Below are 17380 nucleotides of genomic sequence, written 5' to 3'. Positions count from 1 at the left end.
CTGGAATACTAGTCAGTACCAGTGTGCAAAAGTATATTTGCTTTTGAAGAATACATCACCTCTAATGTTGGGTGTCCTCCATGTGTGGATGTTGCTGCGTTATACAAAACTATTAAAATAGTTTTTCACATTTTAGAATGGGGTGCCCTTTTAAAATTATGGACAGTCTTGAGGCACCCCATTTTAGAATTTTAGAATGGGGTGCCTCAGGACTGTCCATAATTTTAAAAGGGTGCCTTGACTGAAAAAAGGTTGAGAAACACTGCTCTGGAGGAACCCCCCGGGGGGCAAACCTCCGGAGGAACCCCCCGGGGGGCAAACCTCCGGAGGAACCCCCCGGGGGGCAAACCTCCGGAGGAACCCCCCGGGGGGCAAACCTCCGGAGGAACCCCCCGGGGGGCAAACCTCCGGAGGAACCCCCCGGGGGGCAAACCTCCGGAGGAACCCCCCGGGGGGCAAACCTCCGGAGGAACCCCCCGGGGGGCAAACCTCCGGAACCCCCCGGGGGGCAAACCTCCGGAGGAACCCCCCGGGGGGCAAACTCCGGAGGAACCCCCGGGGGGCAAACCTCCGGAGGAACCCCCCGGGGGGCAAACCTCTGGAGGAACCCCTAGGCTTCCACTGAACCCTGGTTGAGAATGGCTGCATAAGACCACCTCCTGCCTTGTCACACAGCCCTCAAATATCTATGTGGCTGTAAGGTGCACATGCAGCCAGGATAGTGAAGACATGCGGGGCTGTTCTGCCCACTGCAACCCTCAGATCTAAGTATGGATCTATAGAAGGGAAGGGTGGGTCAGGTTAAGTCAGGGCAAAGAGGATATGTTTTTGTTGCCATTGAGTGAAATATAAAATCAGCAGTGGCAAATTTAAAATCTCTGGCTAGAAAATAAAGAGTCATTCTACCCAAAAAGTTTTATATATACTTTTTTTTTTTATAAACAGCACACACCAGTTTGGTATATGTTCACAACAACAAAATTCCCATCTGTCTTCCATCCGTCGGGCAGATCTGCATTTGGTCAAGGAACCAAAAGGGTCTAAAACGTGACGCAAAACGTAAAATTGGTGGCTATAATTTTGGTTGCAAAAAAACAATAAATAACTGGACAATAAACATTTGCTTTGACAGCAAAGGAATACTTGGAAACGTAGCCGTTGTATCCCCTGCACACATGCCGAAAACAGAGGAAAACGGTCATTTCGGCAAATGACGACTGAACCACGACTGTCAGCTGAGGGTTCAAACCGTGGCGCCAACGTGGCCTGAAAGCAGCGTCCTATCTTCGATGGAATTTAGGAGGTTACTGTATCTGCACATTCCTTTCAGAGGGTTCCTAGTGAGAAATGTGACGGCTACAGTTCTGGCTTTTATTTTCAGGCGGGATTATGTGCGCCATTTTGAGCAGGTCCCTGCGTGAAACATGGAAGCGGCTCAGAATCCGGTGTGTGACGCTGAAAACTACGGTAGGTGTATGAACTGAAGAACATCTGGATAGAAAACGTACGTACAAAGGTAGAAAGAATGCTTTATGTTAAAAGTCCGTTGCCGTTGGCAATTGAAAGGAGGCACCGAGCAGTCCCGTCAAGTCAACGTGTCTCCATGCCGGTCTCCCCTCTTCTAGTACATTCTTCCTCGACTGCGGCTCCCACGAGTGCCCCAACCTCTTCCTCTGCCGCCGCGGAATCCTCCTCTCTGTTCTGTGGGATCCAAAATGTTAGGAAATGTTAGTGGACAAGACAAGTTCTGCCATTACAAGTCCAGCAGAAGTATGGGCAGCACAGTGGCTAAATGGTTAGCACTTCCGCCTGGCAGTACTGGGGTCGTTGGTTCGAATCCCAACCACGGCACCACCTGCCTGGAGTTTGCATGTTCTCCCTGTGTGGGTTTCCTCTGGGTACTCCGGTTTCCATCCACAATCCAAAGACATGCTGGTAGGTGAATTGGCTCCTGTCTACATTGTCCCTAGTATGTGTATGTATGAATGTGAGTTAAGGACCTTAGAATCTACACCCCTTGATGGTTAGGGACTGATGTGAATGTACCATATACAGTGGGGATCGAAAGTTTGGGCACCCCAGCTAAAAATTTGTATTAATGTGCATAAAGAAGCCAAGGAAAGATGGAAAAATCTCCAAAAGGCATCAAATTACAGATTAGACATTCTTATAATATGTCAACAAAAGTTAGATTTTATTTCCATCATTTACACTTTCAAAACAACAGAAAACAAAAAAATGGCGCCTGCAAAAGTTTGGGCACCCTGCAGAGTTAATATCTTGTACTGCCCCCTTTGGCAAGTATCACAGCTTGTAAACGCTTTTTGTAGCCAGCCAAGAGTCTTTCAATTCTTGTTTGAGGTCTCTTTGCCCATTCTTCCTTACAAAAGTCTTCCAGTTCTTTGAGATTTCTGGGCTGTCTGTCACGCACTGCTCTTTTAATGTCTATCCATAGATTTTCAATTATGTTGAGGTCAGGAGATTGTGAAGGCCATGGCAAAACCTTCAGTTTATGCCTCTTGATGTAATCCCCCGTGGATTTCGAGGTGTGTTTAGGATCATTATCCATTTGTAGAAGCCATCCTCTCTTTAACTTCAGCTTTTTCACAGATGGCATCAAGTTACCATCCAAAATTTGCTGACATCTTATTGAATCCATTTTTCCTTCTACTCGTGAGATGTTCCCTGTGCCACTGGCTGCAACACAACCCCAAAGCATGATTGATCCAACCCCATGCTTAAGAGTTGGACAGAGGTTCTTTTCATTAAATTCTGTGCCCCTTCTTCTCCAAACGTACCTTTGCTCATTCCGGCCAAAAAGTTCAATTTTAACCTCATCGGTCCACAGAACTTGTTTCCAAAATGCATCAGGCTTGTCTATACGTTCATTTGCAAAGTTCAAACGATGATTTTTGTGGTGAGGACGTAGAAGAGGTTTTCTTCTGATGACTCTTCCATGAAGACCATATTTGTACAAGTATCTCTTCATAGTGGAATAGTGTACCACAACTCCAGTGTCTGCCAGATCTTTCTGGAGGGATCGTGCAGTCAAACGTGGGTTTTGAATTGTTTTTCTCACAATCCTGCGAGCTGTTCTGTCTGATATTTTTCTTGGTCTTCCAGATCTTGCTTTAACTTCCACTGTTCCTGATGACTGCCATTTCTTAATTACATTCCGAACAGAGGATATTGACATCTGAAAACGCTTTGCTATCTTCTTATAACCTTCTCCAGCTTTGTGAGTGTCAACTATTTTCAGTTTCAGTTTTCTAGACAACTGCTTAGAAGAACCCATGGTGCTGATTGTTGGGGCAAGGTCACATGAGTCTGGGCATTTAAAACCTTTGAGATTGACATCACCTGGTCTTCCCAGACGATGATTGAGAACAATCCATGACACTGGCAGGTCTCAGCTTTGCAAAGGGGGCAGTGCATGCTATAAATTCTGCAGGGGGCCCAAACTTTTGCAGACGCCATTTTTTTGTTTTGTTATTTTGAAAGTGTAAATGATGGAAATAAAATCTAACTTTTGTTGACATATTATAAGAATGTCTAATCTGTAATTTGATGCCTTTTGGAGATTTTTCCATCTTTCCTTGGCTTCTTTATGCACATTAATACAAATTTTTAGCTGGGGTGCCCAAACTTTCGATCCCCACTGTATATGTAAAGCACTGCATAAATTGACGGCACTATATAATACCTGTAATAAAATAAATAAAATAAACACCAGATCTCTACGCAGTTTGAATAAGTGAACTGGAAAAAAATTGTTGCTGTTCTGCCAGTTTTGTGATTCGGGCCCCATTCACACCTGAGTGACTTGTAGCTCGAAGCACCAAAACACCGGAGTAGAAAAAAAAAAAAAAAAAAAAAAAAAAAAAATCAATGTTCTCAATGGAGATGGTTCATATATCCACTCCAAGTCGCCTAAAGCCAAACACCTGGAACTCAATCAAGTTCTGGAGCGCTTTTTGTTGCTCAAATTGGGCAGGTTTGTGCGTTTTGGGGCATTTTTAATTCCATAGAAATAAATGGAAATGCGCTATTTGCATGCTTTTTGTATAGTTTTTCTGCTCAAATGAAAAAAAAAAAAAAAAAGTAAAAAAATAAATAAAATAAATGCTAAATAAAATAAAGGAAAATAATCAAATATGTAATAAATAGTAATTAACCCCTAATCTTAACCCCAACCCTAAAAACAAAAATTAAATAGAATAAATGCCCTAACAAAAAATAAATACATTATTAATAATCACTAACAAAAAAAAAATAAGACAATAAAATAAAATATCAACACTTAATTTTAACACTAACACCCAACCTTAACTCTAACCTCTAACCCCCACCGGGAATTTTTTTTAAATAAATACATGATATAAAAATGGAATTAAAAAAAATAAAAAAAGTTTATGGAAAAGCTAAAAAACCTAGCAACAAATAATGAAACATGATAATTTTTTCATAGTGCCCATTAAAAAAAAATAAAAAAAATCCAAAAGCAAATAGAAATGCGCAACAACATGCCCGAAAAAAAAAGCTAATTAACGCAACGTTCAGGTGTAAATGCACCCTCACACAACCTTTACAGGGGAAGTAGGGCCAAAGCTCTTGTGGTCAGTTCTGCACTCCTGTGATCCAGAATCAGACGCTATTCCACTGTTGGCCGATGTCACCTAGCTGGTCCAGGCTATGGATATATCCCGACTATATTGTCGGGATCCACCCAGATGCCTGAGTGGGAACTGGGTCGGCCTCTTACAAGCCGCCTGTGCGCCTGAGCCAGCTGCTCCCACCTCCTGCTCAGCCTGGTGCTCCAGTGAGCACTGGATGAGTACAGCAGAGAGCTGGAGATTGACAGCTATCTGATTGCTCAGTTCTCGGTCTAGAGGTGGTTGGGGGCAGATGCAGCATCAGACCAATGGTAAGTATGATCGTTTTTTTAATATATATTCATGCACTTTTCTTTTAATTCATGGCTTTCATTTATTACAGGCATTAAGACAGTGTTGACATTTTACACAGCACTTTACATACTGTACATTCATATCACTGCCTGCCCTCAAAGAGCTTACAATCCAAGGTCCCTATCCCTATATTTAGACAGGAGCCAATTGACCTATCAGCATACCTTTGGAGTGTGGGAGGAAAATGCAGTACATAGAGAAAATCTATGCAAAGCACAGGAAGAACATGCAAACTCCATGCAGATTGTGTTCAGGCTGAGATTTGAACCAAGGACCCCAGTGCTGCAAGGCAGAAGTAGCTAACCACTAAGCCACTGTGCTGTCCATGAGTTATACAAACTTGTCATCCAAACAAAGCAAAACAATATTACTAATAAGCGTTGCGCATGAGTAGGGAAGCTCGCCAAACAATATAAAAATCTTCCAGGAACACTTACCAGATAGTCAGTACAAAACATTCCAAACTGTGTTAACAATTTCCATAAAAAAAACAAAAAAACTGTGGCATACATTTGCAAATGTAAAGTGTTACTAAACCCAGGACCCTGCATTCACTATATCTGCTCTCCCCGGACCCTGCATTCACTATATCCGGTCTCCCCGGACCCCGCATTCACTATATCCGCTCTCCCCGGACCCCGCATTCACTATATCCGCTCTCCCCGGACCCCGCATTCACTATATCCGCTCTCCCCGGACCCCGCATTCACTATATCCGCTCTCCCCGGACCCCGCATTCACTATATCCGCTCTCCCCGGACCCCGCATTCACTATATCCGCTCTCCCCGGACCCCGCATTCACTATATCCGCTCTCCCCGGACCCCGCATTCATTATATCCGGTCTCCCCAGACCCCGCATTCACTATATCTGCTCTCCCCGGACCCCGCATTCACTATATCCGGTCTCCCCGGACCCCGCATTCACTATATCCGGTCTCCCCGGACCCTGCATTCACTATATCTGCTCTCCCTGGACCCTGCATTCACTATATCCGCTCTCTCCGGATCATGCATTCACTATATCTGCTCTCCCCGGACCCTGCATTCACTATATCCGCTCTCCCCGGACCCTGCATTCACTATATCCGCTCTCCCCGGACCCCGCATTCACTATATCGGGTCTCCCCAGACCCCGCATTCACTATATCCGCTCTCCCTGGACCCCGCATTCACTATATCGGGTCTCCCCAGACCCCGCATTCACTATATCCGGTCTCCCCGGACCCTGCATTCACTATATCCGGTCTCCCCGGACCCTGCATTCACTATATCTGGTCTCCCCGGACCCTGCATTCACTATATCTGCTCTCCCCGGACCCTGCATTCACTATATCTGCTCTCCCCGGACCCTGCATTCACTATATCCGCTCTCCCCGGACCCTGCATTCACTATATCCGCTCTCCCCGGACCCCGCATTCACTATATCGGGTCTCCCCGGACCCTGCATTCACTATATCCGCTCTCCCTGGACCCCGCATTCACTATATCGGGTCTCCCCAGACCCCGCATTCACTATATCCAGTCTCCCCGGACCCTGCATTCACTATATCCGCTCTCCCCGGACCCTGCATTCACTATATCCGCTCTCCCCGGACCCTGCATTCACTATATCTGGTCTCCCCGGACCCCGCATTCACTATATCCGGTCTCCCCGGACCCCGCATTCACTATATCCGGTCTCCCCGGACCCCGCATTCACTATATCCGCTCTCCCCGGACCCCGCATTCATTATATACGCTCTCCCCGGACCCCGCATTCACTATATCTGGTCTCCCCAAACCCTGCATTCACTATATCCGCTCTCCCCGGACCCTGCATTCACTATATCTGGTCTCCCACAGTACACAGGACATGGAAATGCAATTATTTTAGTAAATATAAACTGCTAAATACCTTTCCTCATCAGCAATATATAGCAGTCCTGTGTCTTCTATCAGTGTCCAACGGAGCACTGGTTAAAGCTTGTAGTTTTGATTCTGCTCTAGGAGGATGCAGAACCCCTGACCTCTGTCTGGACAGTGCCAATTGGCCCTGTGCTGATCACATGCACCCTCCCAAGAAAAAAACAAAAAACCTCTCTGGCAATACACACCAAACTGAGCATGTGCAGAGTGATTCCACATAATATCTCTCATCAAGAGATAAGAGGGGGTTACTGGAAGGGGAGGATCAGATATGACAGGATCAAACAGCCTTTTACACAGTGCAGAGGATTAACCCCTTAGGTTCCACAGTGAGTATAACAAGCACGCTTTACTGCATATACAGACTGACTGTACGGTTGTGGGTTTTGCAACACTTTAAGAACACTCTGCCGTTGCAAGGCCCCTCTGCAAAGTGAGGTGCATAACTGTAGTCTACCGGAGCTTCCATCTTGGGGGATATGTATAGCAATGAATACATGGAGAGCAGATCTGCCTTGGAGGTAGCCCATTCCTAAAGCAGAACCCAACCAAACAGCTATACAGACGAAGTCCGTACAATACAGCAGATACATTGAGCTTCATTAATCAGCACTGATCAGAGCCGGCTCATCTCAAGGGACACACAGAATGATCGCTCTCTATGAGCCCTGCTCACACCATACGTGTGGTGGTGTGCATGGGATAAAAACACACCGCATGTCAACACCATGTGCTTCATAAAGTATCTTTCACATTTAGTTGATCCAGGGAATATCCGATTGCCTCCCGGGGGATCAGGAAGGAATTTTTTCCCCTGCAGGAGCAAATTGGATCGTGCTTTGCTCGGGTTTTTTTGCCTTCCTCTGGATCAACTCTGGGTGTAGGATTATACCTTTTTTTTTTTTTTATGGTTGAACTGGATGGACTTTTGTCTTTTTTCAGCCAGACTAAATATGTAACAAACACCTCACCAGACTAAAGGTTTTCATTTTTGTTTTTTATACTTAACCACCTCCCGTCCGGCTGTTGTATATAAAACAGCCAGATGGTGGCAGTGCAGGGTCCGGTGGTAGTTTATAAATGGCCTCCCCACCCCCTGTTGTGTGCGCTCCCACTGCGATCCGGTGCCCGCTGTGTGCTCCGTACACCGATCGTATATGGGACCTCTGTGCGAGGTCCCGATCATGTGATCACTGATTGGCCAATCAGTGATCACATGAATAGGTGTAAGCAAGATGTCACTTCTGACATCATTGCTTACTACGTGTGAAATCTGTGAATGATCACAGAGGTCACATGGTACATGGCTATTCACAACAGCCTTGTACCATGTGACAAGCTGTGACCAATGACAGCTCACACAGTATTTTCTCAATGGCTGCAAGAATGCAGCCAGAGAGAAGGAGAAATTATTGATTTTAAAGGAATAAAAGCAATCAGTGTAAAAAAAAAAAAACCTTCACAAACCCCCACACGTAGTACAATGTCACTGTACTGCTAGGGTGACAGTATGTAAAAAAAACAAACAAAAAAAACAAATATAAACATTTTTTTTTTTTTTTAATGATAATTTTTGGTTATAAACGAATTTGGGTTTTTTTTTACTAAAAAGATAACTGAATAATAATTTGGCCAAGATTTATGAAGGAAGATTTATTTGCAAAATTTTATAAGAAAAACACTTTTGAAAATTTTGGACTTTTTCATTTATATAGCAAAAAAAATAAAAATCCCAGCGGTGAATACATACCACCAAAATAAAGTTTTATCTGTCTCAAAAAAATGCTAAAAATTCATATGGGCACAGTGTTGCATGACCGCGCAATTGTCATTTAAAGTGTGACAGCGCTGAATGCTGAAAATTGCCCTGGACAGGAAGGGGGGGGAAAGTGTCCGGACCGGAAGGGGGGGGGGGGGGGAAAGTGTCCGGACCGGAAGGGGGGGGGGGGGGGGGGGAAGTGTCCGGACCGAAGGGGGGGGGAGGGGGAAGTGTCCGGACCGAAAGGGGGGGGGGGAGGGGAAGTGTCCGGACCGAAAGGGGGGGGGGGAGGGGGAAGTGTCCGGACCGAAAGGGGGGGGGGGGAAAGTGTTCGGACCGAAAGGGGGGGGGGGGGGAAAGTGTCCGGACCGAAAGGGGGGGGGGGGGGAAAGTGTCCGGACCGAAAGGGGGGGGGGGGAAAGTGTCCGGACCGAAAGGGGAGGGGAAGTGTCCGGACCGAAAGGGGGGGGGGGGAGGGGGAAAGTGTCCGGACCGAAAGGGGGGGGGGGGAGGGGGAAAGTGTCCGGACCGAAAGGGGGGGGGGGGGAGGGGGAAAGTGTCCGGACCGAAAGGGGGGGGGGGGAGGGGGAAAGTGTCCGGACCGAAAGGGGGGGGGGGGGGAGGGGGAAAGTGTCCGGACCGAAAGGGGGGGGGGGGAGGGGAAAGTGTCCGGACCGAAAGGGGGGGGGGGGGAGGGGGAAAGTGTCCGGACCGAAAGGGGGGGGGGGGGGGGGAGGGGGAAGTGTCCGGACCGAAAGGGGGGGGGGGGGGGGTAAGTGTCCGGACCGAAAGGGGGGGGGGGGGGGGGAGGGGGGAAGTGTCCGGACCGAAAGGGGGGGGGGGGGGTAAGTGTCCGGACCGAAAGGGGGGGGGGGGGGGAAAGTGTCCGGACCGCAAGGGGGAGGGGAAAGTGTCCGGACCGCAAGGGGGAGGGGAAAGTGTCCGGACCGCAAGGGGGAGGGGAAAGTGTCCGGACCGAAAGGGGGGGGGGGGGGAGGGGGGAAGTGTCCGGACCGAAAGGGGGGGGGGGGGGTAAGTGTCCGGACCGAAAGGGGGGGGGGGGGGTAAGTGTCCGGACGAAAGGGGGGGGGGGGGGGTAAGTGTCCGGACCGAAAGGGGGGGGGGGGGGGAAAGTGTCCGGACCGCAAGGGGGAGGGGAAAGTGTCCGGACCGCAAGGGGGAGGGGGAAAGTGTCGGACCGCAAGGGGGAGGGGGAAAGTGTCCGGACCGCAAGGGGGAGGGGGAAAGTGTCCGGACCGCAAGGGGGAGGGGGAAAGTGTCCGGACCGCAAGGGGGAGGGGGAAAGTGTCCGGACCGCAAGGGGGAGGGGGAAAGTGTCCGGACCGCAAGGGGGAGGGGGAAAGTGTCCGGACCGCAAGGGGGAGGGGGAAAGTGTCCGGGACCGCAAGGGGGAGGGGGAAAGTGTCCGGACCGCAAGGGGGAGGGGGAAAGTGTCCGGACCGCAAGGGGGAGGGGGAAAGTGTCCGGACCGCAAGGGGGAGGGGGAAGTGTCCGGACCGAAAGGGGGGGGGGGGGGGGAAAGTGTCCGGACCGCAAGGGGGAGGGGAAAGTGTCCGGACCGCAAGGGGAGGGGGAAAGTGTCCGGACCGCAAGGGGGAGGGGGAAAGTGTCCGGACCGCAAGGGGGAGGGGAAAGTGTCCGGACCGCAAGGGGGAGGGGGAAGTGTCCGGACCGCAAGGGGGAGGGGGAAAGTGTCCGGACCGCAAGGGGGAGGGGGAAAGTGTCCGGACCGCAAGGGGGAGGGGGAAAGTGTCCGGACCGCAAGGGGGAGGGGAAAGTGTCCGGGACCGCAAGGGGGAGGGGGAAAGTGTCCGGACCGCAAGGGGGAGGGGGAAAGTGTCCGGACCGCAAGGGGGAGGGGGAAAGTGTCCGGACCGCAAGGGGGAGGGGAAAGTGTCCGGACCGCAAGGGGGAGGGGGAAAGTGTCCGGACCGCAAGGGGGAGGGGGAAAGTGTCCGGACCGAAAGGGGGAGGGGGAAGTGTCCGGACCGAAAGGGGGGGGGGGGGGGGAAAAGTGTCCGGACCGCAAGGGGGAGGGGAGGGGGAAAAGTGTCCGGACCGCAAGGGGGAGGGGAGGGGGAAAAGTGTCCGGACCGCAAGGGGGAGGGGGGGAAAGTGTCCGGACCGCAAGGGGGAGGGGGGAAAGTGTCCGGACCGCAAGGGGGAGGGGAAAGTGTCCGGACCGCAAGGGGGAGGGGAAAGTGTCCGGACCGCAAGGGGAGGGGAAAGTGTCCGGACCGCAAGGGGGAGGGGAAAGTGTCCGGACCGCAAGGGGGAGGGGAAAGTGTCCGGACCGCAAGGGGGAGGGGAAAGTGTCCGGACCGCAAGGGGGAGGGGAAAGTGTCCGGACCGCAAGGGGGAGGGGAAAGTGTCCGGACCGCAAGGGGGAGGGGAAAGTGTCCGGACCGCAAGGGGGAGGGGAAAGTGTCCGGACCGCAAGGGGGAGGGGAAAGTGTCCGGACCGCAAGGGGAGGGGAAAGTGTCCGGACCGCAAGGGGGAGGGGAAAGTGTCCGGACCGCAAGGGGGAGGGGAAAGTGTCCGGACCGCAAGGGGGAGGGGAAAGTGTCCGGACCGCAAGGGGGAGGGGAAAGTGTCCGGACCGCAAGGGGGAGGGGAAAGTGTCCGGACCGCAAGGGGGAGGGGAAAGTGTCCGGACCGCAAGGGGGAGGGGAAAGTGTCCGGACCGCAAGGGGGAGGGGAAAGTGTCCGGACCGCAAGGGGGAGGGGAAAGTGTCCGGACCGCAAGGGGGAGGGGAAAGTGTCCGGACCGCAAGGGGGAGGGGAAAGTGTCCGGACCGCAAGGGGGAGGGGAAAGTGTCCGGACCGCAAGGGGGAGGGGAAAGTGTCCGGACCGCAAGGGGGAGGGGAAAGTGTCCGGACCGCAAGGGGGAGGGGGAAAGTGTCCGGACCGCAAGGGGAGGGGAAAGTGTCCGGACCGCAAGGGGGAGGGGAAAGTGTCCGGACCGCAAGGGGGAGGGGAAAAGTGTCCGGACCGCAAGGGGGAGGGGAAAGTGTCCGGACCGCAAGGGGGAGGGGGAAAGTGTCCGGACCGCAAGGGGGAGGGGGAAAGTGTCCGGACCGCAAGGGGGAGGGGGAAAGTGTCCGGACCGCAAGGGGGAGGGGAAAGTGTCCGGACCGCAAGGGGGAGGGGGAAAGTGTCCGGACCGCAAGGGGAGGGGGAAAGTGTCCGGACCGCAAGGGGGAGGGGGAAAGTGTCCGGACCGCAAGGGGGAGGGGGAAAGTGTCCGGACCGCAAGGGGGAGGGGGAAAGTGTCCGGACCGCAAGGGGGGGGGGGGAAAGTGTCCGGACCGCGGCGGGGGGTGGGGGGGGGGGGATTGGGGGGGGAAGTGTCCGGACCGGAAGGGGGGGGGGGGGGGGGGGGGGGGGGAAGTGTCCGGACTGGAAGGGGGGGGGGAGAATTGTCCGGACTGGGAAGGGGGGGGGGAGAATTGTCCGGACTGGAAGGGGGGGGGGAGAATTGTCCGGACTGGAAGGGGGGGGGGGAGAATTGTCCGGACTGGAAGGGGGGGGGGGGGAATTGTCCGGACTGGAAGGGGGGGGGGGGGGGGAATTGTCCGGACTGGAAGGGGGGGGGGGGAAAGTGTCTGGACTGGAAGGGGGGGGGGGGGGAAAGTGTCCGGACTGGAAGGGGGGGGGGGGGGGGAAGTGTCCGGACTGGAAGGGGGGGGGAATTGTCCGGACTGCTAACCATGGATCTCCCCTGGACTCACCATAAGAGAAGTTCCCGAGACTCGCGCTGTACTTCCCGCTGGGTGGGTTGTAGATCTGTCTGGAGTCTCTTTTTGGTCCCTATAATAGGCTTTTTCGGCGGTGAGGCGGAAGATGTAGTGCTGTCTTCTCCGGTTCTCTTTTGTCTGGAAATACAAAGAACTCCAACAAATCACACAACACGCAGGGCAGTCATCCTCAATACTGGGCAAGCTGCAGCCACAGATCTGATGTCAGCTGAACCGACGTCACTCCGGCTGTTACGCAATTAAAACCAATAGATTTCCCTCCTTCCCCAGCCAACTAGAACATCTGCTTTTCCACATGTGAGATTTACAAAACCTGGAGGACTCAGAATCTGGAGCAGCTGTGCATGGCAGCCAATCAGCTTCTAGCTTCAGCTTGTTCATTGAAGCTTTGACAATGAAACCTGGAAGCGGATTGGTTTCTATGCAGAGCTGTACCAGGTGCACCATGCAGTTTCAGCAAATACCCCCCATTATGTGTAGATGTTCTATGCCAGGCCTTGGAAGCTGTAATAAGGGAGATTGCAGGGAAGATGGTAGGCAAATCTTTGCTGGCGCTCTCATACATCTGCATGTGTTCAAACGAGAATTTCTTTTGTGCATACAATAGTATTGATCAGGGGCAAACTGACAACTCATGGGGCCCCCGGGCAATAGGGGATCATGGGGCCCCTGTGTCCTTGCCCACACTCAGAGCACACCCAAAAAAGCCTATAAAAAAGGTACCAGGGGCATATCATGGGGCCCCCTACTGACCCCGAGCCCTCGAATGCTCGAATGGTCAGTCCGCCCCAGGTATTGATAACAAGTCAGTTTAACCACTTGCTAACTGTGCTATTGCCGAATGACAGCTACAGCGCAGTTCTGGGAGGGTGTCATTATGACGTCCTCCCAGAACACTCCCTCCCGGGGGCCCGCACCCGGCGATCTCCATGATCACTGTGTCCTAGCAGTGCCACCCACCAGTGCCCATCATTGTGGCCCATCATTGTGGCCCATCAGTGCCGCCCATCAGTGCAGTACCAGTGTTGCATGACAGTGCAATTGTCATTCAAAGTGCGACAGTACTGAAAGCTGAACATCGGCCTGGGCACGAAGGGGGTATAAATGCTTGGTAGGCAAGGGGTTAATTCGCTCTCCGGCTTTTGTCGCTCTCTGCAACTCACTTTCAGACAGGTCAGACTCACCCAATATCCGTTTTCTGTACTGGCTTCCAGGACAAGGTCACTGTGCTTTTGTAGGATGGAGGATTATGGAACAAATCCTGAAATAAAACAAAACACATTTGTGTAACAAGCCAAACCATCAAACCTAGAAGGCTAAATAATAATAGTACCAATTAGTAGTATTCCTTAAAAAGTAACAGTACCTCGCCCCTCCTAATCAAAACCATACAAAGGAAAAAGAAAATATACAAAAGCATGGTCCAACTGGAGATATATATACACACATATACACACACATATACACACACACACACACACATATATATATATATCATACATACACACACACACACACACATATATACATATATATCATACACACACATACATATACATATATATCATACACACACACACATACATATATATATCATACACACACACACACATACATATATATATCATACACACACACACACACATACATATATCATACACACACACACATACATATATATATCATACACACACACACATACATATCATACACACACACACACACACACACACACACATATATATAACATACATACACACGTACATACATATATATATATATATCATACATACACACGCACATACATATATATATCTATCATACATACACACGCACATACATATATATATATATCATACATACACACGCACATACATATATCATACACACACACACACACACACACATATATATATATATATATATCATACACACACACACATACATACATATATCATACACACACACACATATACAGTCAGGTCCATAAATATTGGGACATCGACACAATTCTAACATTTTTGGCTCTATGCACCACCACAATGGATTTGAAATGAAACAAATAAGATGTGCTTTAACTGCAGACTGTCAGCTTTAATTTGAGGGTATTTACATCCAAATCAGGTGAACAGTGTAGGAATTACAACAGTTTGCATATGTGCCTCCCACTTGTTAAGGGACCAAAAGTAATGGGACAATTGGCTTCTCAGCTGTTCCATGGCCAGGTGTGTGTTATTCCCTCATTATCCCAATTACAATGAGCAGATAAAAGGTCCAGAGTTCATTTCAAGTGTGCAATTTGCATTTGGAATCTGTTGCTGTCAACTCTCAAGATGAGATCCAAAGAGCTGTCACTATCAGTGAAGCCATCATTAGGCTGAAAAAAACAAAACAAACCCATCAGAGAGATAGCAAAAACATTAGGCGTGGCCAAAACAACTGTTTGGGACATTCTTAAAAAGAAGGAACGCACCGGTGAGCTCAGCAACACCAACAGACCCGGAAGACCACGGAAAACAACTGTGGTGGATGACCGAAGAATTCTTTCCCTGGTGAAGAAAACACCCTTCACAACAGTTGGCCAGATCAAGAACACTCTCCAGGAGGTAGGTGTGTGTGTGTCAAAGTCACCAATCAAGAGAAGACTTCACCAGAGTGAATGCAGAGGGTTCACCACAAGATGGGAACCATTGGTGAGCCTCAAAAACAGGAAGGCCAGATTAGAGTTTGCCAAACGACATGTAAAAAAGCCTTCACAGTTCTGGAACAACATCCTATGGACAGATGAGACCGACATCAACTTGTACCAGAGTGATGGGAAGAGAAGAGTATGGAGAAGGAAAGGAACTGCTCATGATCCTAAGCATACCACCTCATCAGTGAAGCATGGTGGTGGTAGTGTCATGGCGTGGGCATGTATGGCTGCCAATGGAACTGCTTCTCTTGTATTTATTGATGATGTGACTGCTGACAGAAGCAGCCGGATGAATTGTGAAGTGTTTCGGGAATATTATCGGCTCATATTCAGCCAAATGCTTCACAACTCATTGGACGCTTCACAGTGCAGATGGACAATGACCCAAAGCAGACTGCAAAAGCAACCAAAGAGTTTTTGAAGGGAAAGAAGTGGAATGTTCTGCAATGGCCAAGTCAATCACCTGACCTGAATCCGATTGAGCATTTCACTTGCTGAAGACAAAACTGAAGGGAAAATGCCCCAAAAACAAGCAGGAACTGAAGACAGTTGCAGTAGAGGCCTGGCAGAGCATCACCAGGGATGAAACCCAGCGTCTAGTGATGTCTATGCGCTCCACACTTCAGGCTGTCATTGACTGCAAAGGATTTGCAACCAAGTATTAAAAAGTGATAGTTTGATTTATGATTATTATTCCGTCCCATTACTTTTGGTCCCTTAACAAGTGGGAGGCACATATGCAAACTGTTGTAATTCCTACACCGTTCACCTGATTTGAATGTAAATACCCTCAAATTAAAGCTGACAGTCTGCAGTTAAAGCAAAATATGTTCGTTTCATTTCAAATCCATTGTGGTGGTGTATAGAGCCAAAAATGTTAGATTTGTGTCGATGTCCCAATATTTATGGACCTGACTGTATATATCATATATACACACACACATATATATATATCATATATACACACACATATATATATATATATATATATATATATACACATACATATACATACATACATACACAGCCTGCCTAGAGCACATTTTATAGGAAAGAACATATCCATCACCCCCTTTAGATGTGCATGTTCCTCCCTGATGGTCATTGGGTGCTTCACACAAGGAAGAACTACAGTTCCGCTGATACAAAGTGTGAGCAGGCAGAAGAGGCATGCAATGTCTCTTCTGCAATAGAATACACCTACCTGCCCACTGTCTTCTCCGACCTGTAAACTAGGCTGCGCATGCACAGCTTACATCGCCGTCCCTGTGTGCCGGTAAGACCGACTCCTGCAGAGAAATTTTGTCATCCCAAGCTAGCCCATGAAGACAAAGACCAGCACCCAGCAGAAGAAAAGATAGCTCTGCCTAACCACACAAAGAAAACTAGTCAATGCGCTGCTGAAAAGAGCCCCTGTGGACTTATTTATTTATTTCAGGTACTTATATAGCGCCATCAATGTACGCAGCACTTTACATATATATTGTACATTCACATCAGTCCCCAACCCTCAAGGGGTGTACAATCTAAGGTCCCTAACTTACATTCATACATACACATACTAGGGACAATGTAGACAGGAGCCAATTAACCTACCAGCATGTCTTTGGAGTGTAGGAGGAAACTGGAGTACCCGGAGGAAACCCACGCAGGCACAGGGAGAACATGCAAACTCCAGGCAGGAGGTGCCGTGGCTGGGAATCGAACCAACGAACCGAGTACTGCCAGGATGAAGTGCAAACCATTTAGCCACTGTGCTGCTTGCTGGTAATAGTAGTTCGCTAGCTCTGCCCTAAGCTGTGCAATCTGCTGATCGGCTGCTTGGTTACATGCAATCACAACATACATGAACATGTATCAGACACACTGGCCGGAGACGCACACATTGAACTGCATGCACACAGTGAAGGGCGAAGGTTGTATTTGCACAGACGTATGTTTTATAATAACATCGTATCCCCAGCACCACATGTACAGCCACTTACCTTGATTAAAACATTTATATTGCTGGTTATTTTCAAGGCTACCACTTTGATTTTGTTCTGTAGAAAAAAAAAAATTCTTCTATTACTTTGTGTTAGTGATGACTGCAGTACTGCTACCGGCAAAACAAATGAACAATCTAAAGTGACGCAAGTACTGGTTTTTTTTTTAAACAGCTGAGCATTAACCACCTCCCGTCCAGCCATTGTATGTAAACGGCCGGACGGTGGCAGTGCAGGGGCGGGTGGACGTTTATAAAGAGCCTCCCTGCCCCCTGCTTGTGTGCT

The 17380-nt window shown here is 49.6% G+C and overlaps 1 protein-coding gene across 1 annotated transcript in view; it reads right to left on the bottom strand.

Annotated features, from left to right (window-relative positions):
* Positions 1 to 914: 914 nt before the first annotated feature.
* The window catches only part of LOC149434246 (uncharacterized), a 40483-nt gene continuing 24017 nt past the window's right edge, over positions 915 to 17380 (bottom strand). Inside the window, exons 7-10 of the mRNA XM_089663875.1 lie at positions 17096 to 17152; positions 13600 to 13676; positions 12389 to 12532; positions 915 to 1701 (exon numbers count right to left, since the gene is read on the bottom strand). Of these exons, the coding sequence (XP_089520001.1) occupies position 1701; positions 12389 to 12532; positions 13600 to 13676; positions 17096 to 17152 (279 nt within the window). The 3' untranslated portion in view covers positions 915 to 1700. The remainder of the gene's footprint in view (positions 1702 to 12388; positions 12533 to 13599; positions 13677 to 17095; positions 17153 to 17380) is intronic.

Source organism: Staurois parvus, unplaced genomic scaffold (assembly GCF_062004578.1).
Source record: "Staurois parvus isolate SC_StPar_1 unplaced genomic scaffold, SC_StPar_1.0 ptg001795l, whole genome shotgun sequence".
Classification (NCBI taxonomy): Eukaryota; Metazoa; Chordata; class Amphibia; order Anura; family Ranidae; genus Staurois; species Staurois parvus.
Note: the sequence above shows the minus strand (reverse complement) of the source record. Positions and strands in the feature narration are given on the sequence as shown.